Raw genomic sequence first — 23477 nt, forward strand, 5'->3', positions numbered from 1 at the left:
TGCGCAGACGCGAGGTAAACACTTAATTCCCCACCCTCCTTCCCCCCTCGGCGCCGCTTCCCTACACAAACCCCAGGGCGCATGCGCGTTGTCCCTCTGCCGCTTCCTCCTCGGTCCCCGCCGCCCCCCGCGCGTGCGCTGCGGGCGCGCGCTGCCTCCCCGCGCAAGCGCCCTGAGGCCGCCGCGGCCTCGCCCCTCCCGCTGCCGGCCCCGCCGAGCACGCGCAGTGCGCGCCCTCCCCCGCCCCGCGCCTGCGCAGAGCGCGCGCACCGCCCGCCCGCCTCATTCCCTGAGGAGTCTCCCGCGCCCCAGCCCGTTGTTCCCGCTCCACCGGCGCGGTCCCGGCCGCCCGCGTCCTTCGCTCTCTTCCCGCCGAGGGAGACGCTCCCCCGGCTCCCGCGGCGGTCCCTCGGAGCGGGGCGGCTGCGGGCGGAGCGGCGCGGACCGGTTGGGGCCGGTTCCCCGCGCAGGCGCAGCGCCCCGTAAACAGGAAGCGGCGGCGGCGGCGGCCCCGGAGCGGCGGAGACAAAGGGGCTGCGGAGCGGGGACGGCAGGGACGTGGCTCGGCTCGGCCCGGCCCGGCGAGCGGCGGCGCTGGCGGCGGGCGGCAGGATGGTGCAGAAGGAGGGGCAGGCGGCGCTGGAGGAGCCCCAGGGCAGTCCCAACCCGGCCGGGGTGCCCGGCGCCCCTTTAGAGCCGCCGGGCGCCACCTCAGGGCCGGTCCCGGGGGGTGAGGAGACCGACACCGAGACGGAGACGGCGCTGGGCTCCCGCCGCTTCCTCTGCGGAGTCGTCGAAGGTGAGAGTTCTCGGAGGGGGTCTCCCCTGGGAGACAGGGAATGCGGGAGAACAGGGGGTTCGGTATTCGCGGGAGGCCGGGGGTGGGCTGGTCCCAGCTGGCTTTGCTTCCCCGTTTCCTCTCCTCCCCCGCCCGGAGGAGCCCGCTCGGCGGGGAGGTGGCGTGCGGTTCTTGGCCGGGACTTCGCCAGGGTGGGGAGGAGCTGCGGCTCCCGGGCGGGGCTTCTGCCCCCGGGGCTTGTGCTGGAGCGGGGAGCGCCCTTTGATGGCAGCTGTGCGGCGGGGCGAGGGCAGGCCTGGCACCCCAGCGCGCCGATGATTCCTCAGAGGCTGAGGCAGTGCTGGGGCTCGCTTGCTCGTACGTGTCTAAAGGAGAAGTAGGAGAGAGAGCAGAGCTACCGCGCGATTATCCCGGCTGTACGTGGTCTTCCTGCACACTGGAGGCTCACATTCAGTCCTGAGTAGGGACTAGGTAATTCCGTAAATATCTGCTCTGTAATTAATATTAAAAGTACCTTGTTCTCTAAAGTGTTGTAGCTTATTATTTTAATTGTAGAACAGTCCTCTTTTAGCATAGTTGCTGCATTTAAAGATTTAGATTGTTGCTGAAGCTGCAGAAAAAAGGGACTTTTTGCAATTCTCAGTAATGTATTTCTGACAGATCAGTTAAGGTAGGTGGTTGAAAGCCAGCAGGAAAAGTGATTCATTCGCAGCGTAGCAGTTGGTTTTAAATTATTTATTTCCTGTGATCTCTTATTATTTCTTTACCTATAATGATTTTCTAGTAGGAAAACAAAATTATTAACAGATGGAATGGAGAGGGGAACAGGCAGTTTATCAAAGTCAGTATCTGCCATTGCTTTGCAGACTGTTTTCTGTTCATATCTTAAATTAAAAGAGCATTTGGCTTTGTAAATATCACTGTGAAAGGTGAATTAGGCCTACTTGATGCCTTTCTTTTTAGCACTTGGTAGGGTTTAAATACAGTCAGTGTGGAGGAAAATGCCTTTTCTTTGCTAGTAGACTTAATTCTGTGACGGTAGATGCCAGATTGAAGGCTTTGGAGACAGGTGACAGTGAAGAGAAACACAGATTGTAACAGCATGTTTTCTCATGTTCCTGCTGGTACACCTGGAACATCACTTGTTTGTCCAGGTTTCTATCTGAACCACTGAGAATACTGTAATAATCTTTCTTGTTGGTTGCCTCAGCATATATTTTGTTGCAGGTGTTCTTGAGTGTACTGTGCACAAAACAAAGCAAGAAAATGGCCTCTGCCCCATGAAGCTGTCAAACACTGGTTAGGAGTTACCAATCTAACAGTAATATGTGTATGGGGGGAAAAAAGGAATAGGGGAGTGTTAAAAAAAAAGACAAACAAAAAACCACTACCAACAGAAAAACAAACTTGTGGTGAATGAGGTAAAGGGTAGTGAGTGAAAACATCTGTCTCATTAATGACTCAAGGGTATTACAGAGTTAAGAGAAAAACAGGAATTAACTTCAGAAGTGTAGATAAATACTTAAACATAGTGTAGTAGTTAATACAGACTAAGGTATAGTGATATTAAAGCACTGAGATGGAAAATTTGGATCTTTGGTAGAAAAGGCAGAGGGCAATTGGCCAAATACTGGGTATGCACTCTAAGAATGTGAAGAGCCTATGTCACTTACCAAATTCACTGTTTTGCAGAGTAATAAGGTCTAAGAGATTGCTGAATGCAAAGCTTGGGTGCACTGCCTCTAGGACGTCCTGGCTTTTAGTGATGGAGAGCATAGTAATGGGATGAGGTATTTTGGCATGATCTGTTGACTTTGTATTAATCTGACACAGAGTCCTGAGGGAGTAATACAAAACCAGGTCAATTTTTTTAGTTGGACAGAAAGATCCAAGAATTGTCATCAACTGGTGACAGTAGTAACCTAAGAAATGTGTTGACAGATGAGAAAGTATCTCTTCAGATTAACCAGTTCTGTTCAGCCTTATTTGATTAATTTTTGGTAACTGATTTTCTTTCTTTTTATAATAGGCTGTCCTCTGCTTTAGGCTTGTAGGTCTGAAACAGTAGTATCATAAGTAAAGCAAAAGTCTTGTGAGCAAGTTATGAGGCATTAGGGGATATTCATTAGGTCTCACAGGATTTCACTTCTCTTGTGGGTTCTTCAGCTTCCTCAGGGCAGCATCAGTCAGAGTTAGGAAACCTAAGTGGAAATAAGAAATTCCTTCTGGGTGAAGTAAACTGGGAGGTTTTCAGGCCTCTCAGCTCTCTTGTTGTTCCGTGTTGCCCCTGGGCAGTTGTGAGGAGAAGTAGTTGCTCAGTTTTGCCACATTGTGGTGCCAGGCAGTTTGAGATCACTGTTTGAGAGAATAATTCTTAAAACTTGAGCCTCTTGCTTTAAGCTTCTTAAAAGAGCATTGTACACTTAACGTGTAACTGAAATACAATGTATAAAAAATGGCTTCAGTTTGGAGTTTAGAAAGGTGGAAGGGTGGTTTTAACCTCAGTGGGACTGAGTACTTACAGATTTATGAGGGTGAATCGCTTTGGAAATGAAGATACTGTTTAGCTTTTGAACTGGTGTTCTATGGGGACGTGTGAGCTTTGTGTATTAGTAGTATCATTCATCACTGAGTGGCCATGCTGTTTGAAAATAAGAGCTTATTAAATTTCATGTTATTTTAGTCTCTGGTCTTTGCACGGACTGCAAACTGAAGCTTTGTTTTGAAGTGCCCACTTGTGGTTGAACTGTTTGCACATAGGTCTAAGTGACTTGGCTTGACTAAGAGTGCATTGAGAGTGCTTTTTAAAAGTATTATGTTTCTAGAATGGAAAGATTAGATTTAAAGCCAGAAGCAGTTGCAATTTCCATGGAATTGTATGACTTTCAATACAGTCTACTTTAAAATCACTTGTGTAGATGCTTTTATATATGATTATTCACAGACATAGTACTAGCTTGTAAAATGTGGAAATGATAAAGTAGGATATCAGTTTGCAACTAAATTTTGACAAAAAGCCTATTAAACAGAATAAAAGAAATAAAATCCTAAGCATTTTGTTGGCTCACTTGCACATGTTTTTAATTACATGTCATCTCCTCCAATATGTATTTATATATTCTGTGTATATAAATTCTAGCCTGTACCACCAGTTAAGCATTTTTGAGCTGGTAAATATTTTCAGGTGTCTTCAGTGTTCACCTTAAAATCGAATCTATTTTGTAGGTGTCTGGAGTGGTAGTTTAATTAGGTTATAACTGCTCAGTCTGCTGCTATAATAATGCTGACTTGACTTGTCAAGGGCATATGCTCAGCAACACAGTTTGTATTCTGAAAATTAATTGCTTCAGTGGCCAAAATTATAAGACCTTAGATCATAAGAAATAAAACAAGTCATAATTGCATTTTAAATTTAGATCAGTTTAGGCTGTTACTATTTTATGCTAACTATTTTTTTTGCTTTCTGCTTTGGGAAGCTTTTTGACAAATGTAGCAAACGAGGAAGAAAATGGTGGGTTGTTATACAAAGTTTCATGGAGCAGGCATAATCTAACTGGATAATTCTAATGTTCTTGCCCATAGGATTTTATGGAAGACCTTGGGTGATGGAGCAGAGGAAAGAACTTTTTAGAAGGCAAGTCATGTTTCCTCTTACTGCAGCACATTCCATCAGAATGTAATCATAATCTTCCACTTAAGCCTGGAAAGAATTATTGTTCTAACCTAGAGCAACTTTCTGCCTAATATCTGTATTCTTGGGGGTTTGTATTCACCTTTTCATCTTGCATAAACCAAATTTGTCCAATATAATTTGTGCTTCAAATTTTGTGATTTAATGGTATAACACAATGTTCAGTGAACAAAAAAATAAATTAGATTAAGTAGAAGATTAAGGTGAAGTAAAACATAGAATTCCTGCATTTGTAGGCTATTTAAAGGCTTTTTTCCTGTGTTTGTAGGCTTCAAAAGTGGGGACTGAATACGTACCTGTATGCTCCAAAGGACGACTACAAGCACAGGATGTTTTGGCGAGAAATGTACTCTGTGGAAGAAGCAGGTAATTGCTTTTATTTCTGCTCTGTGTTTTCTATAAGGAGATTTTTGAATAAATTGATTATTGCTATGTATGCTTGTGTGTGTTTAGTCACAGTAGCCTTTCCCAAAGGTGACTGGAGATGTCGTCTTAATACCCTGTAGGTGTGTTTATGGATTTACTTCTTTTAACTATAACTGTAGATGATTTCTGAAACTGCTTTTAAGACTTTGTCTTACAAGATTTACTTTTTGTCAAGGGAAGGGTTGCTTGGACTTATTCCTCTGGCTCTTGAACATCTGGGCCATATTTTGAAGTAGAAATTATTTGCTTCAGAAAAGGAAAAAAAGATTGATGAGCAAATAGCATGTCCTTTTATGTGATTCATTAAGTCCTTGTCTCAATGAAAAGAATACCTGTTACAAAAACAGCTCTTGACCAGTTAGTCAGAACATAAAAGATCTGTTCATGCTAGTGTGAGTTGTTTCATCCACCTCTGGCATTTATGGGATTTATGATGGTTTATTAGACTGAGGGGATTATTCTTTTCCTTGGGTGAGGGGAAGAATTTTACTCTCGTAAAATTAAATAATCCTTCTTGGAGTCCTCTTTGAATCACTGCAGAAAAATAATCTAAAGTATACTGCAAGGTAATAGCCAATAACAGCAAAGATTGTTAAATATGATGAAAATAATCCTTTATTCATTCTATGAAAGAGTCAATTGCAAGTTTGTTTCTTAAAGCAACTACTTCTGCACAGTGGTGTTAAACCCCACTTTTTCATGTGCCCAAGCTTTAGTCCTGTGAGTAGTATGTGAACCACTGTCACACGATACTACTGCAATAAATTGTCTGTTAGTATGTGTGGAAAAATGAGTAATAATTCCAGAATTGTTGATTTACATACTGTGGAAATAGTCTATATCTGTATTTGTCTCACAGCACTGAGATTAAGAGAATTTTAAAATTATTTATAGAATTTTTAACATGGAAAATGAGAATACAAGGACAGTTGTTGTATTCCTCTTGGCATAATTGCTGAAGACTCTTCCAAATAATTTGGTGTTTTTTGCTGTGTTAGTTTCAAGAAATTCCAGCAAATGTTTTTTCTAATTATGATAGAAGAGGCATCTGCACTTTATAATGTACTCTAAATGACACCTGAGAATTTTTTTTAACTGTTGGGTCCTTCTGAACTATTTTAATTTGATTTCCAGAGCAGCTAATGACTCTAATATCAGCTGCACGAGAACACGAAATAGAATTCATCTATGCAATCTCACCTGGACTTGACATCACTTTCTCCAATCCTAAAGAGGTATCCACACTGAAACGTAAGCTGGACCAGGTAAGGATGACACAAACTTAGTACAGTTGCAGTCCTGCTTAATTTGAAAGCTCCAATACCCTGCTCACTCTTGCAGCTTTTCACCAGCTTCTTGAACCTTTTCAGCACTGCTGTTAGGTTGGGTGTCTCTGAATGGTTCTGATGGATGTGTTCAGGTTGTGTTGCAGAAGCAGCCAACGATAACTTAGATTTAAAAAAAAAATCCTCATCTTGTACTGGATGCTGAAGGCTGTTTTTGTCTTCAGAGTATTTTGGAATCTTGAAGCCAAGATGCACTGCTAAAGCAAGAACTCTTGCCCACAGTAAATGCCTGTGCAGGCAGACCTGACATGCACATCATCTTTGTTCTCCTAACTGACTCCTCTCCTTTGTCCAAGAGCTGTTACAGAATTAGCTTTTTTCCCAGCTGTCCATCCTGTTAGATCAGCTTTGGATGGTTAAAACTGGAACAGATTGCAGGTCTTTAAAGGTCTAATCTTTGAGAGAAGCAGAGCTATGGGTCAGAGGCATTCATTGTGAATAGAAACCAAAGTCTGTTTTGCCTCCACTATATCCCCCATTCCTATAGGTGTTCCCTTTAAGGTAGATTAGATTTTAAAATTCTACAGTTTGATTAAAAGAAACAGTTTAACAAATTAAACATTTTGCTCTTGTCTCTTGTATTAGGTTTCTCAGTTTGGCTGCAGATCTTTTGCACTGCTGTTTGATGATATTGATCACAACATGTGTGCAGCAGACAAAGAAGTTTTCAGTTCTTTTGCTCATGCTCAAGTCTCAATCACAAATGAAATTTATCAGTATCTAGGAGAACCAGACACATTCCTTTTCTGTCCTACAGGTAAAATGAGCAGAATTGTTTGGTTCAGCCTTAAATGAGGGGGAGTGTTATCTTACTGTTTGAAAAGCTGGTTTAATATTTAATAACTGCATTAAGGAGTATTCTGGGGTTGATTGAAGAAATGGACTTATAAAGAAAAGTTTGATTATTCAAATGTATGCAAAGATTTTTCCAAATCTATACATTTCTGAAAGGCTCAATGCCAAGCAAAGAAGGCAGCTTGATAGAACAGTTCAAGAAGTTTGAACTGAGAATTAGGCTAAAGGAAGATTTATTTTTTTTTAACTTGAACTGAAATCTTTGCTTCCTGAATTAGCAGGTTGTTAATTTCTAAGACTTTTTCTTTTTTTAAAGTAGAAGTAGTCTCTGCTTACTGCTGACCGTGGTTCCTTTTTAAAATAAAATTGCTGACTTCACTAGTCACTGACTTGCTTTATTTATAAAAAAAATATTTCTAGTTTATCCTCTTACACTGTAGTAGTTTGGTTCTATTGCAGACGTTAACTTTAGAGATGTATGTTCCAATGTTAATATTTTTAGGTATTTTCACTTTGTAATGAGTCTTGGGGTTTTCTCGTTCTCTTGGATACTGTTTGCTGTGACAGGGCCCTCTATTTATGGACTTGATGAATTTTTTCCATTTTGACACTTTAAATTTAATTAAAATAATTCTCTACTTTTTGTTTCTGATATTCATGCTAAGTGTCATTCGTAATGTCCTTTTTATTTATACTTTAGACTTTTGGGCCTTACTTGATTAATTTTATAAATGTTCCTCATTTCAAAGGGTGGTATTCTCTCAATGTGTTTGTGGGACAGTTGGGTATGTTGTCACACATGTGCATCCTTCTGATACCAGTGACATTCTCTTTTCCTGTGCAGAGTACTGTGGAACTTTCTGTTATCCAAATGTTGCCCAGTCACCGTATTTACGGACTGTAGGAGAAAAGCTGCTCCCTGGAATTGAAGTGTTATGGACAGGTAAAAAACTGTTTGGTTTGATGGCTTATTTCTTTTAATTTGTTGGTGTTAAGTATTTTCTCATAAGTTTTTATTAAAATAAACTGTCCAGCTACTCGGGGATTGAATCTTCAAGTATATGCAAAGCCCTCTGATTATCCTGTTTCCTGCTTAGGTCCGAAAGTTGTATCCAAAGACATTCCGGTAGAATCCATTGAAGAAGTTTCTAAGATCATCAGGAGAGCACCGGTTATCTGGGATAACATTCATGCTAATGATTATGATCAAAAGAGGCTTTTTCTTGGGCCTTACAAGGGTCGGTCAACTGAGCTCATCCCTCGACTAAAGGGCGTTCTGACCAATCCAAACTGTGAATTTGAAGCCAATTATGTTGCCATTCACACGCTTGCGACCTGGTACAAGTCTAACATGAATGGAGTGAGAAAAGATGTGGTGATGAGTAAGTATGCAGAACTGTTTGATCTATGCTTAAGCATATAAATCATACCAATTCTTGGTGGTTTTAATGATTTTAACTCTTCCTCACCAATTTTTTCCTCTTATGATCACCTAGCCTTTTCTGTCCCATAAGTAAAAGGCAGTTGCCTGAAAGATAATGATCTTGCTTTACTGAATTCCTGGGGTGTATCTGGAGCACGTGGTATCAAAGAGTTGCTTAGTCTTGAGAGATTTCTGTGGTTATGTAATTAACACTTTCGGAAAACAAATTTAATGCCCAAATTTGACATGTGTCCATGGATATGATTTCATTGGAATAGAAGCAGTTCAGATCAGAAGACACCCTGAATGCCAGGGTGTCTGGTTTCTGTGTTGATATTGATGGTGACCGTAATTTTCTTTCTTTTCTAGTAACTTGTCCTTTTTTAATTAAGCCTGTGAATGACTGAATGCCTTGTCTGATATGACTTTTATTTTTGCTATTTTAAATGAAACTTGCGTGATAGCTTCTAAAAATTTGTCTCTGTAGCTGATACTGAAGACAGCACGGTTTCGATCCAGATTAAATTAGAAAATGAGGGGAGTGATGAAGATATTGAAACGGATGTTCTCTACAGCCCACAAATGGCCCTGAAGCTGGCCTTAACAGAATGGTTGCAGGAATTTGGAGTACCTCAGCAATACAGCAGTGAGTATGATTTGGTCTCATTCTGGGGTTGGTAGAAAAATGGGGTTAGATGTTCAGTATTTGTGTTTAAATTAAGGATATTTTACAGATCCTGGCAATTCATACACTTCAGCTGGAAATATTTTCTGCCTTAGTAATTGGGGAACCTTAAAAAAGTAAGAATGCTTGATGTTCTGCAGTGTGCTTGTAATGCTCTGACTGATCAACAGAAGAAATCTTGATGTATTATCCTTTGGCACTTCTAATACAAGACAGGAAAGGGTCTGGATCTTGCTAGTCCCAGTTGTTACTACACTTCAGAGGAGTCTGAGAAGGAAAGAGTTATTTTTATTTTTCTGGGTTGATGTTAGATTGTCGTAAGCACTAGTTCTGGTCCTGAAGACTCCATGTTCTTCCAGTTGTTTTAAGATAGTTTTACTTTCTTGAGTTTCTGTCTACATAAACCAGCTGAGTTCCTTCCAGCATTGTACACCTTTTCTGTACTAGTGGGAGCTTGGGATCTGAGGTAAAATCTGTTTTTCTCTAATGTGGGTTTCAGATGATCAGAGCATCTTTCTGTGGTAACTGGTGATGGAATAGAAGAACCGGTTCTCCTGACTGCTGTGGTGCATTTATGCTTTTGAACTGCTGTAGAGTTTTGTATCTTTCTAAAACTCAACTGCAGCAGAAATGCTGGGTAAAGAGCAGTAATTAAGGTGTCAGTCTGCCTCCATTTTCACAGTATAGTTGAAGTTGGAAGGGAGCTCTTGAGTCTAACGACCTTGCTCAGGGAGGGTGAATTAGAGCAGGTTGTCCAAGACTGTATCCAGTAAGGTTTTGAATGTCTCAATTTCCCCCAGGTTAAAGACATTTTTGAAATTGAAATATTTAAGCATCAGTCCTTTTCTTATGAAGTGTCCTTTATACTCAAATACAACTTTGCCAAGTCAGTTGATGCAGAGGGAAAAATAGTGACTTTGAGAGCTTTTTATTCTGATGACATAGTTAAAAATGCTGCTGGCAGCACATAAATGTTAACTAATTTTCCTTACTTTTTCTTCATCCTATCTTTGCTTACCAGTTATGTGAAAAGGAAACTTGCAAAACTCAAAGTCAGTAGTTAGAATTACATTGACAGAAGTGAACAGGCAAAATACCAAAAGGAAGCTGTGCTGATGAGATGCTGTGGTAACAAAATCATCCATTGTTTGCAGGAGTTGCTGATTTGAATGTTAGTTGGCAGATATTGAAAACTAAACTTGTTTCTTCTTATTCTCAGGTAGGCAAGTGGCCCACAGTGGTGCTAAAACCCCTGTAGGGGATGTAGGGCCACTGGTGGCACCATCCTCTTTAAATGCAGCGACAGTGGTTACCACGGTGTACCAGGAACCCATCATGAGCCAGGGCGCGGCGCTGAGCAGTGACTCACCAGCCTTGGCCAAGGAGGAGGAGAAGAAGCAATCTGATGAGGAACCAATGGACATGGTGGTGGAAAAACAAGATGATGCAGACAAGAATGCAAACCAGATACTGACAGATATTGCTGAAGCCAAGATGGCAGAGGAGCTGAAGCCAATGGATACGGATAAGGAGAGTATAGTTGAGTCAAAGTCTCCGGAGATGTCTATGCAGGAAGACTCTGGTAGTGATATTGCACCTATGCAGACTGATGAACAAATTAACAAAGAACATTTTGTGCCTGGGCCGAATGAAAAGCCTCTTTACACAGTAGAACCAGTGACTTTAGAGGACTTACAGCTTCTTGCTGACTTGTTTTACCTTCCTTATGAACATGGGCCCAAAGGTGCACAGATGCTGAGGGAATTCCAGTGGCTCAGAGCAAATAGCAGTGTTGTCAGCGTTAATTGCAAAGGAAAGGATGCTGAAAAAGTGAGTGCAAATATTGTTTCTCTCCTTTTAAGTCAAAATCCCAAGCAATTTTATCTGTTGTCTGTAATAAAGACTGGTGTTCTACTTTGTAGGACCTGAAGGCTAGTGTATAATGAACCACAGGTCACAGTAATTTTCATTACTCCAGTGGACTCTACTGTTTTAAGCCCTGTAGTGCTACGTAGCTATGGAGGCAGTCCAGTGTCTGCATTTGACCAGTGTTCACTGTACCGGCCTCACTTCTAACAGCCATAGAGAATATCTGTGAGTCATGTGTGGTGTGGCAGTCCATCTTGGTAAAATGAAGTAATGAATTGTACGGTCTTCCTCCATACTTAGAGTATCTCTCCTCCCTAGGAGCCTGTGTTTGATCTTGTGGATCTTTTTCATAGATAGAAGAATGGCGTAACCGAGCAGCCAAGTTTGAAGAGATGTGCAGCTTGGTGATGGGCATGTTCACTCGCCTCTCCAATTGTGCCAACAGGACAATCCTTTATGACATGTACTCCTACGTCTGGGATATCAAGAGTATTATGTCAATGGTGAAATCTTTTGTGCAGTGGTTAGGTAGGTGCATTGGGAGCCATTATAATCCCAGATAGCATATTTTTTTATGTGTATTTTTAATTAGCCCACGGGGAAAACTGAAGTATTGGGCAAATGCGGTTTCCTGGACAGGGGGTCTGGTTTGACCCTGTTTTAAAGGTTTTCCTGTCTTGCTATTTGAAGCAATGCTTGCAGTGAGTTTGCTTTGCTATTAAAAGTGAAGTCTGCTGGATGCTTAAGATTGGAGACCTTGATTTTCTTCTTGGGCTAATGAAACTTGAATCTCATCTGACACGTAAGTGTTGACTTTAACTTACTCTTGACTGAATGCACACTGGACTATGCCATGTAACTCCTTGGATGCCCCGCTGTATGATTGGAAATGACACTACGAAATGTGATCACATCAGCCATCTGCTGTTTGCTCTGTCTTGATAACATTATTGCTGTCTTCAACAGACCTTTCAATGGGCCTGGCCATGAGGAAGGTGATCCTCCCAGCCCCTGTGCGCATGCGAGCTTTAGCATAAGGCTATTCTGGTGCAAAATAATTTCCTTTAAATGCTTTCCAAATTGCTGATTTTTTTTTAATTTTTTTTTTTAATTTTATTTTTTGGTAATGGGTGCAAATTGTGGAGCTCTCTGGACAGATTTAGTCTGAGACTTAAAATGATCTTAAAACAGATTTTTTTTTTTTTTTAAATGTGTGGCACTTTCATCTTTGTTTTGTTTTGTTGGTTTTTTTCCTGAAAGATTTTTGGGAGATCCTAAGTTGGCAGATAGCACCAGCATGGCCTGGGTAATTCTAGTGACCTCATTTCACTTTCAGGTTTCAATCCAACTGTAAGGAATATGCTGTGGAGTTGCTTGACATACACAGCAGACAGCAAAGCTGATGGTCTCAAGTCACACTTTCTGTAGCTGTCACAAACCTCACAGTGGCTAACCATTACACAAACTTGGTCTAATCCTAGTATTTGGATTGCCTTTAAATTATATTCCTAAACACTGCCAGATTTAAGCAGGGACAGAGAAGACCGTTAAATCATCAAGTTGGTCTGTGCCCAACAAATTCCTGTGTTTTGTGCTTATTAAATATCTGATGCCTAAACATATAGTTGATAAAGAAGAGAGCTTTTAAGACTGCCTTTTGCAAAATACATAGAAGAAAACTACTGGGGGAGGAAAACTCAGCAGCATTTTATGCAGTATTTTAACATTTCTCTAACAACTTCATGCTGTTTCAAAAGCCTTAGTTTGTGCATTTTTAAGTGTAACACAACTCCTCCAACTTTACTATGCTTGCTAGAATAGTCTGTTTAGCTAGACAGAATGCTCTCTTCTTGATAGCTTAATCTGCTTAAAACTCTAGGCCAAAGCTCTATAAAGGGAACAGTGATTCTTGTAATCTCCGAAAACATCGAGGGCCCAATGCAGACTGCATTTCAGAATTATCAGACTACATACTAAATTCAGCTGAAATTGTTTTCAGTTATCAGTGTCCCTGTAAAGTTGGGTTCAAGTCTCTAAATGCATCAAATATTTGGAATAGTTCACAGTAGAAGCCAACCCAGTACACACAAACTCTGTTAACTTTGGCACTGTTCTGTTCCAGTACTCACACTGGTATTAGATAGTTGAAAAATTCAGGGTTTTTCACACGTACAGTTTAATACTCTTATGCTAACAGTGCTTCTGTGAGAGGGGCCATTTTTGTCTTCAACTTGTGTTTTATCACTAGTGTAAATACAGAGTAAAGGTCTTTGATAAAATACCTAATTATGTAAAGTCAAGTACATTACAAATCCAAACAAGTTAGTTTTCACAGTGGTGTGCTCAATGGTCCACTGGATGTTCACTTTCTTCACCTCTCCTCCCAAGTCCAGCTAGCATTCAGTCCCTTAAATTAGTGTGGCTGTACAGTACTATGGATTACTAATGACTTCTATTGTCTTCTTCCCCATTGTGTACAGATGGGAGAATCCTCAGCACAAGTTTCTACTGCTATTGGATGGACAGCGCCAGATGTTCACAGCGCGTCGTCATTAATTAATTAAAATGGAAAGGTTTTGTCTGTGAGGCAGCTCAGATAGATTAGATGTACAGCAGGCATGAACTGAAGTCACATTTGCGCAGCGACTAAGGCATTAACTATGTTTTTCATTTATACAGCTCTTCATTCACACAGCTCTTTACTGTAATAATTGGAAGTGCTAGTTAAGTTGTAGTCTCAAAGGACAGACAGATACTGTCTTCCAAGTTATTGACTAAATCTCTTTGTGAAGGATATCTTCTTATGTGAGAACTCTAAAATGTGGGAGTAAACCAAATTTGAATTCTGGTGTTCAGATTATTTCTGAAATTTACCATACTGAGGGTAGTTTGTATTTAACCTATATTCCTAAACTCTCATAAATGTCAAACTTGGCACACTTTGGGACTCTCTGACTAGCACAACATACTTGTCTGTACTGATCTGAGACTGTTACTTGAACAGGAGGTAGATTGCTGTCCACAAAAGGAAAAGAGTATTTGCGCTGCTCCTCTTGTCAGAAAACTAGGTGGATAATTGAGGTCTCCACTCCAGATACCACTTGGCTTTTTTCTCTCTCCAGAGCTGTCATTTGTGTTACTTGGTGAAGGCTGCAGTGCCTTACTGGCAGAACTGTGTTTAAAAGTCAAACAGACAATGGAAGTTACTTTTCTAAAGTAAGTGCAAGCTAAAGCTGAGAACTGCAATGGGCCTGCTGCTTCTGCCTGAGCAGCAGGGTCCCTGGTGCATCCAGTATACTTGTGGAAGAAAAAATCAAGATACAAAAAGCAAAGCTAGTAGTGGCCACCAAGGTGTATTACTTAAATTGTGAGTTTATTCCAGTTAACACTACTTAGCTTTTTAATGTGCTAGCAGTGTTGTGAAGGTGTGGCCTGGATTATGTAAATCTGTGTAGTCTCTTGTAAGAATGCTGTTTCATACAGCTGTCCTGGCTGCCTGATCTGTTCCAGACTGTTTGCATATATTGCCAGTCCTAGTTTTCTGACAAGATTAGAAACAATCAGTACTAAAATGTGACTTCAGAAAGGTCCATTTTTTTTTCAGGGGCTGTGATAATGGCATTTGTTTGATCTGAAATTTATGGTAGTAGCTATTAAGCCACGTAGCTTCCAAGATGTCATATTTTCATAGATTAAATGAGTGTTTCTGACACAAATATGAGGGAAAAAAGTGTACAAAGTATGTGGGAAGTTTGCATAGTTGTGCATGGCACCATTCTTGTGCCTTCTGGTCTAGAATGAAGTGTGTAGCTGAATTGCCTCACCTGTCTGTTACAGGTAATCAAAAATTTGGAATACCACAATTAGTGTGCAAGCACAAAATCTTTATAAATTATACATTATTACAGCCCCTCCCCCTCCCCAAGCCCTGGATTCTAGCTCAGTTAGAGAGCTTTTTCCACAAGTGTATGTTAGCTTTTTGGACATGTAAGACACCCAGGAAATCCCCCTTCTCGTAACATTCTCCGCTTGGATCTGATCTCAACAGGGTGTCGTAGTCAATCTTCAGCACAGTTCTTAAGTGGAGACCAAGAACCCTGGGCCTTTAGAGGTGGTCTAGCAGGAGAGTTCCAGGTATCAATATGACTTCACAACTGAATGACGTTTTCTTTGTTTTATGAGAAACCTTTTGTTGCACATCAGAGGTCTGGAAGGATTGGTCTGCCGAAGGCTTTCTGGTCCAAAGCCCATTAGCCTTACAGCTTGGTTTAAAATAATTTTCCTCCCCTTTCTACAGTAATTTCTCAAGGAGATGCTGCCTGTCCCACGCGCATGCGAAGCGCAGCGGCTTTAGTTGTACATTTCACATTGTTTCTTTGCAGGTCGCACAGCATTTTTACCTGCGCCCGCAATTGCACAATGCGCGCATGCTTGTCTGCCGATGGGAATTCCATGAGCAAAAGGGATCGTCATCCAAATTTTGGTTCCTCTCGAAATAATGCTGTAATGTGCTTCATTGCGAGGAATTCAATTGGCAAATATTCCTAAATCGCTGTTTGTACCATGTGCAGATTTGTTCATGGATTTTTCAGGCGCTATACTTTTCCCCCCTCACAGGTGCTCTGCGCGCAGCAAATTGAATCAGCGCATTGCTTTTGGGATAAAGCGTCTCCTCTGGCCAGTTAACCCTCTTCAGACCAAACCTTTCCTCCTGACATTCTGTGTTCTTAGTGTAGATGTGATTGGTAAAAAGTATTTTAAAGCAGTTAAGATTAACAGACTCTTAATGTGCTGTTTCAATTGCATATTTTAGAACACCAATTGGATATTTTCTATTCAAATAAGGTCTTTGCATTTATAAAGCATACCAACCCCACCTTCTTCGGGGGTAGCAAGTAGCAAATGTTAATTTGGGAGTCTGCAGTGCACACCCAAGAGTGATGGGTTTTGTTGTTCATAGAGTTATATTAAGTATTTTGTTTTCACAGCGTTTGCTGCCTATTGATGGGGCAAATGACCTCTTTTTTCAACCACCTCCATTAACACCCACTTCCAAAGTGTACACCATACGACCCTACTTCCCTAAAGATGAGGTAACTGCTTTTGACACTTGTCACTTTTATTGTTAGTGATGCACTTCCTGTTGTGGCAACAGTGGTTACTGCTGAGTCCCTTCTTCCCCAGACGAAGCAGGTGTCCTGATAGCTTGCACAAGGCACAAATGCCAGCTCACAGAGGAACTGAGGTTTAGTGATTTGCCTCTGGTTCAGCAACATGCTGTGCAACAGTATGTGTACACCCACAGCTTGATTCCCAGCCTTCCACCCCCTCACGCTTTTAAATCTGTGTGTGCCTTCTCTATTTATGAAAGGCAAGTTAAATTTGTTCACAGCTGTTAGAAGAATTCTTGCAGCAGGGAGACATGCAGTGGGTTAACCTTAGAGGGTGGATGTGTATGCCTCTTTCACTCAGTAGTTATTGTGGTACCTGCTGGTATCTGCAGAGTTGTATAGGCAGAACATTGATACTGCACCTCAAAATAGAGCTGAAAAATGTGATCATGGTTCAGCCATTCATATCATTTTAGTTACACTTGGAAGCTTCTTGGTCTGATTTTGAAAGAATTGTTGTCAAATCTGCTTTGGAGTGTTTGATACTTTAAAACCAGGAAGATTTTGTTAGTCATTATTGATTAGTGCTTTTTATCTTTCTGTTTTCTGAACAGATCTGTACTGTAGTTTCTTTCCTATTAGCTTGGCATGGAGAATATTTGAAACTGAAGTATCAGCCAATAGTTAGTGAAGTCTTTATGGATACAGTTTAAACAATGTAGGGATTAATGCAGCTTGAAATTTGGTGTTGGTAGGTACATTGAGATGAAACAGGAGTTTCTAGGTTGAGTTTGCAGTAGTTCAAATGAGTCCTAACTTCAAAGTCAGTCAGACACGTAGGACTGGCACATGAAGACCTCTCTTTCCTGCCACTTTTAGGCCAGCTCTGTCCTGTGCTGTTCTCAGGAGCAGCCAAGCAGCCTTTTCCAAACTTTCCTGCAGGACTCAACCTAAGCTGACTTGTTCTTTTGTGGAAAATGGAATTGATATTTCTCAACCACCTTAGCAATTGGAGATGCAGCTAAGCATGCAGTCATAAACAGTATTTGCTCTGAGGAGTTCTCCTTTTAATGAAAGGAGGACAGAGTAGTGTCAAATGCAAAGCATTTTTGTTAAAAAAAGAAGTAAAGTTTCTTATTTAAGATGTGACTGATACAAGTTTGCTCTTTTAAAGAGATTCAGGTGAAAGCCTTTTAACATACAGGATCTGTCTGTCCCTGGTGGAGGTTGAGTTGCTGTACTTGAACATCAGAGGTTTTGTGAAGGGACTTTGTAGCAATGGTGTTGGTCTTCACTGAGTGTTTAGTACCTAGCTCTCAGAATTAATCTTGTGCTGTTCCAAGAGCAGGAGGTTGACCGCCAAGCCTTTCCTTTCCTTCCCAGCTATTAAACTTAACTGCAATGTTTTTGAAGGCAACTTCGAGTTACTTTCAGGGAAGAGGTGGAGGGAAGCCCCTTCTTTTGCATAGATGGATACTTTTGACCTCAGGTGACTTAGTGCCTGTCAGTACTAGGTTACAGCGTAGCTGTTAATGACACATTCTATTTTGAATGTGACTGATAAGTTTAAATCATCTATTTTCTCTTCTTAGGCATCTGTATATAAGATCTGCAGAGAAATGTATGCTGATGGAGCTGATCAACCCTTCCATAGTTTACCAGATTTAATTGGAGACAAGTATGTATGAGGAACAACTGTCTTGCAGAGGTGGTTCTGAAGGATGAAGTCCTGACATTGTATTTCATTTGAATTTTTAGAAGTGTGTGGGAAGAACACAAAGAACATTTGAAATAGATAAAATAATTTACCCTCAGGAAATTGGGGTTTTGGTTTCTTAAAGAGACTGTTGACAGTTGTGTCTCACTTCATGTGCTGGTCACCTGTTATATGCTGTTAGAAAATAAATTCAGCTGAAATCTCTCTATTATGAAACCTGTGTGTTGTAGTATCTTATTTCAGATTTTGTGAAAGTATATCATGGGAGTGTCCATTGTCTGTGGTTACCCTCTGATATTCTTTCTGACCTAATGTAGTTCTTAAGATAAAATTGAGGGGGTTTTTGAGGCACAGTCTCCCAGCCAAGTGCCGCAAGTTTTTTCTGAAGTACGTGTACAAACTTTTTAAAAGGATAAACAATGATAGATGAAGTTTAAAAAAAAAGGGGGGGTGGGTCATTGAATCTGAGCTGTAAAATGAGCTACTTAGAGTGGGGTTTTTTTGTCTCAGGTGTTTAATTTAGATAGGATTTTATAGGGAGTCTGCTCTGAGTGACAGGAAGGCAGGTAAGAAAGGGTGTGTAACTAGTATCAAATAATACCCAAAGGAAATGATGAACAAACAAGTAAATAATGGCAGCAGAGCAACTAAGGGCAAAAGCTGAAGAGCAGTGTGTATGGAATTAAGCTGTGGAATCCTGAGGTACACATGTTGCTTATAGCTGAGTTTTGATAGCTGATCAGTCAGTTAGAGCTTTGTCTGAACTAATTCCATGACTGGAGGACTCACTTCTTTGGAAGTGAGAGAGTGCCACTCCCACATGGAGTGGGAGTCTCCTCCATGGTAACCTGAAGGGCATACTTGGTCAAACTGACCTTCTTTTGACTGAATTTGCACTTTTTTTGTTTTCTGCAGGTTAGTTGGAGGTCTGCTCACCCTCAGCCTGGATTACTGCTTTGTCTTAGAAGATGAGGATGGCATATGTGGCTATGCTTTGGGAACGGTTGATGTGACTCCCTTCATTAAGAAATGCAAAATGTCTTGGATCCCTTTCATGCAAGAAAAATATACTAAACCAAATAGTGACAAGGAGCTGTCTGAGGCAGAGGTTGGTATAACCTGTGAGATCAGAACTATGTACGCTGAAGTCTTTCCAAAGAGGGTCTTTGTTTTTCTCTTGCATTTTGAGCTCACATGAAATTCAGTTTTTGCACCTTTCTGATGACTTTGAGTAGGTCAAAAGCATCTATGTATCAGAAGGAGGCAGTAAAATTATTCATTGCCAGTCAGATACAGCTATGTGCTGTAATACACCCGTGAGGTGTACTTTAGTAGTAATCAATGCAGTAAATGTAAAGCACCTTCATCTAGAGAGAATTACATTTTGGAAATAAAGTATTGCTCTGTTCTACTACAAAATGCAGTATTAGTTTCCTCATGCTGCAGGTAGAGCACTGAAAGTCACATCAGTTTAAGTATGGAAAACAAATTCAAGAGCACTTGGTTTTGGTGTGAAAATCTATGAGCTGTTTGTGGAGTGTGACAGCTGTAAATGGTGCAGAGCAACCTAAAACTGCCCATTAAAAAGGCAAAGAAACAAAAAAAGAGTATGTGCACAAACTATTGGTTATGTGTTAGCTTTTGTTTTCTTTCACTTGAAGTATGGGTCACTGAGAAGGAGCTTTGCATGCCTCCTTTGATGGTCTGAGAAGCTTTTCTGGCTAATCTTTTTGTCTGGAGTACAGACAGCAATTCAGCAGGTGAGGAACCTAAGTGGCCATCAGAGAGAGGTGTAGCTGAAAAGCCTGCTGGTTTGGAGGTACACTCCATGAGCAAAGCAGTCTCCCTTGAAAAAGATGAATGAAAATGAAAAGCTGGATAATTATTAAATACCTCTTTCCCATATTCTTTTCAGAAAATAATGCTAAGCTTCCATGAAGAACAAGAAGTATTGCCAGAATCGTTCCTTGCTAACTTCCCATCTTTGATAAAGATTGATATCCACAAAAAAGTGACAGATCCAAGTGTGGCCAAAAGTATGATGGCCTGCCTGCTTTCTTCTCTAAAGGCTAATGGTAAGTTTCTTGCACTCAGAATTCCTTGTTTCCTTACTACATGTCATTTCTAGGGTGCAAGGCAAACTTGAGAAGATTTGGGTAAATAATTACAAAAGCTTTTGAATAGCTAACTTCTGCTGCTGCCTTGAAAAAGGTTGCTTTTCACTTTAGCCATAATCCTGCAAATTAGAAGATAGGCAGAACTGAGGGAGCAATTTGGCACTGAGAGCAGACATCTTTACATCTTGAACACTGCACAAAAGTCTGTATTTTCCCTGCTGGCATTGGTAATGATGCCCTTTATGTTTGGCTGTGTGCACTGATGGGTAATTACCAAACCTTCAGCATGGGAAGCGCTTGGCTGCCTGCCCTGCCTGCGCACCCCACACTCAGAGTTCCTTTGTGCCCCTCGGTGCCCTCTTGTAATGCTGTTTTTGGAGCCAGCATCAGATATTTTTGTGTGCAGTGAAAGGTGTGCAGAGGGTTTGTTCAGACTGATGAGACACCTGCAGTGTGCAGTCCCCTTAGGGGACGGTCAGCTATGCTGCCAGAAATCTGGACTCTTGGGCACTATGCTCCATGTGGAATTGGATCACTGATTTACCTGTTAAAATAGGTGGAAACTCTAGTAATATTTTATGTCTGTGCTTTTTACAGTAACTCTTCTCCAACAGTATTTTGTTTCTTTTCTTCCTTCTTCAGGCTCCCGTGGGGCTTTTTGTGAAGTGAGACCAGATGATAAAAGAATCTTGGAATTTTACAGCAAGCTGGGTTGTTTTGAAATTGCTAAAATGGAAGGATTTCCAAAGGATGTTGTTATCCTTGGAAGAAGCCTGTGAAGTGCTTGACAGTGAACTGTTCCAGTACTGTAGACCCTTAACAGCTGGGCAGGTAGTGGTGGGGATCTTCATATGGTCTAACTGCACAAAGCCAGCAATAAGCCAGCTTGGTAAAAGGGGCTATGCGAAAATCACCCATCACACATTCAGACTGTAATTTGTTGGAAGGGGATAATGCTGCTGAAAACATTGTTATAACAAAGAGAAACCTTGTCCTCTCCTGGTCCTGTGTGAAGTGCCAAGGAATCTTGCATGGGCTATAGCTTCTCAGAGGAATTCCTCTCAGTCGGTGCTGTGGTTGATGACAGTTCTCTGTGTTCAAGTGTCAACAGAAAATTGGCCTCTGGCAGAATGCCTATAAAGTTGCAGGTTTTTTTTTCTCTGTCATAGGGCAGGATGTGCAACTGGAAGTTGCAGAAATAGGAGGGATTGCTTGTGTCAATCAGCATTTTTAAAGATAAGTAGTTACAGTTCTATTTTTTACTACCTTTATGCTTGTTGATAAAGCAATGACCCGTTGTCACGTCTAATGACCATTGGTTCAAGCTTTGTGTTTTGCTAGGGACGAATGTGCAGTGGTCTGTGGCAGAAGTCACTCAATGACAAACTTGTAAATCTCAATGTATATAAACTTAGCTGTATGCTGACTAACTTTTTGTTTACTAGTTTTTGTAACTTTTTCTTTTGAAAAGTGAAATGGTATAGGTCCAAGATGGCACTTTTGAATAATCTAAAACCACAATTGAGAACAAGTCTGTCCTCAGCACTGACCTTTCTTATTGTGCCTCATATCCAGGGCTAGGAACTGACCATCTTGGGAAAGGGGAGCAGATCCCAACTGACCCTTCCTTCAGATAGCAGTTTGTCACTGCTTGAGGGTATCATTCTCCTGGGACTGAAACAGCAGTTCACAGGATGCTTTGCTGAACCCGTTAATTTTGGTAATGTTCGCATGGGATTATGGATGAAAGATGGTGAGAGGGAGAGAGAGCTGGCCCACAGCTGGGATTTGTCCTTGGAAGAGTCACCATGTTTCAAAGCCTGTTCGTACTAGTTTGATTAAATCAGGGTCTTCAAGTCCTGCACATTTGTATCAAATAACTTTTCTATAAGAAATGCCACAATAAGCACATTTTTACACATTATTTAAATGGTTATCTAGTTTTAAATGTTCCAAGAGTTTACTGTTTTTACCCAGGATGGACATGCTTGGTGATGGGATGGAACCAGCATCGTATGGGACCTGGTAGTCAGGTAGTTGGATCATTTATGAAAATGGTATTTCACAGTAGTCCCAGTGTCCCAGACAGGTGATTGGACAACGGTAATGCACTTTGCAGTACTTCCACCTGCTGCCATCAGCTGTCTATATCTTATGTTTAAGTTTTCCTGGTGTTTTTTCAGTGGTGCACAAAGGAAGCTTGGTTACTCTTACAAGCCTCCAGCTGCATAGAAGTTAATTTGCAACCTGTAATGAATGGCATTAAGACTGCAGTAATGCTCTCTGCAACCTGTGAGGAGATGCTGTGTTTGGCCTTCTAGTGCAGTCCTGTGCAAGATGTTTTTTTTTTTTTTTCTTTTGCAGAATGTGAATGATTTTTAATGTGGTAGGGAAGTATTTAAGTTGAAACAAGTTCATTTCATTTTTAGAGAGAGGTATGGGGTTGTGCTGTGGGATTTCATAAAGTCTGAGCTGAATGCCACTAGTTTTTATACAGCTTTGAGTGCATGTTGAGTAGCTGATACCTTGATTTACCAGGTGGGAGAGTTTTGTTTCTTCATGGATACCAGACTCGACTTATTTTATCTGGATGCATAACATTACAGCATAGGATGCTTGTGGCCTTATTTCTTGGCTTTTAAGGAGTTGCCACATTTTCTCTTCCTATGAATTTGTTACTATTATAGAAGTTAATTGTCTAAGCCTATGGAATGTCAGGCCAATACCATCATTCTAGGATTGTAAAGTGATATGTTGACATATCTTTCATGGTTATGAATTTTCATTAAGGTTGGAATGCCACTTTCATTAATCTGTTTTAGATCAACAGTATCTGTAGCAGAAAAAGACCTGTAAAACTGTATTTGAAGACCATGCGAGAAATAGAATAAAAATTGAGAATTGAATGTAATTAAATGTGTATTTTGTGTATGAGCTGGTCCAGAACCGGAAGTGATTCGGCGACATACATTACACCCCACTGTAAGTGTTGGATGCCCTCAGCATCAGCTGTCAGAGACTTTTGTCTGGTTTTGGTGTTGGCAGTTGTACATCCACAAAATTGAACTTAGGAAGATAAATACTGAGATACCTAAAGCAAGTAGCTTCCTGCTTAAAATGACAGCTAAGCAAAGGGGTGGGCCAGGGGTATGAAAAGCAGCTTTTTCCTAAGGTCACTTCACAAGAGTTTGTCCACCTGCTGTACAAGTGCACAGGTGTGGTTCAGAAGCTGTGCAGAGTAGAGAACAGGATAACACACAAACTAAGCAAGGAAGTTAGCATTTTCTTCTGGCCCAGTAAATGTTCTCTGTTGAAACAAGTAATGTGTTGCACATAGGTGACTGTGTTTTCTTGAAGCCTATTTCACGAGGTTATGACAGACTTGCCTCTCTACAACACATCTTGGCCTGGGAAACGATATTGGACTCTGATCTTACACCAGACTCTTTTCCTTTAAGGGAGCATAATGCAGCAATGGATGCTCCTGCCTCCATTGCT

General features: G+C 41.0%; 1 protein-coding gene across 1 annotated transcript; it reads left to right on the forward strand.

Moving 5' to 3' along the window:
- Positions 1-261: 261 nt before the first annotated feature.
- OGA (O-GlcNAcase) lies at positions 262-22895 on the forward strand. The gene is made up of 16 exons (XM_069019870.1): positions 262-799; positions 4382-4433; positions 4759-4856; positions 6051-6181; positions 6848-7019; positions 7902-8000; positions 8155-8439; positions 8968-9126; positions 10385-10995; positions 11388-11562; positions 15083-15168; positions 16023-16127; positions 17738-17823; positions 18778-18970; positions 19778-19937; positions 20622-22895. The coding sequence occupies exons 1-16, from the start codon at positions 613-615 to the stop codon at positions 20756-20758; spliced, it is 2736 nt and encodes a 911-aa protein (XP_068875971.1). The 5' UTR covers positions 262-612; the 3' UTR covers positions 20759-22895.
- The last annotated feature ends 582 nt before the right edge of the window (positions 22896-23477 follow it).

This window comes from Aphelocoma coerulescens, chromosome 6 (assembly GCF_041296385.1).
Source record: "Aphelocoma coerulescens isolate FSJ_1873_10779 chromosome 6, UR_Acoe_1.0, whole genome shotgun sequence".
In the NCBI taxonomy this organism is placed as follows: Eukaryota; Metazoa; Chordata; class Aves; order Passeriformes; family Corvidae; genus Aphelocoma; species Aphelocoma coerulescens.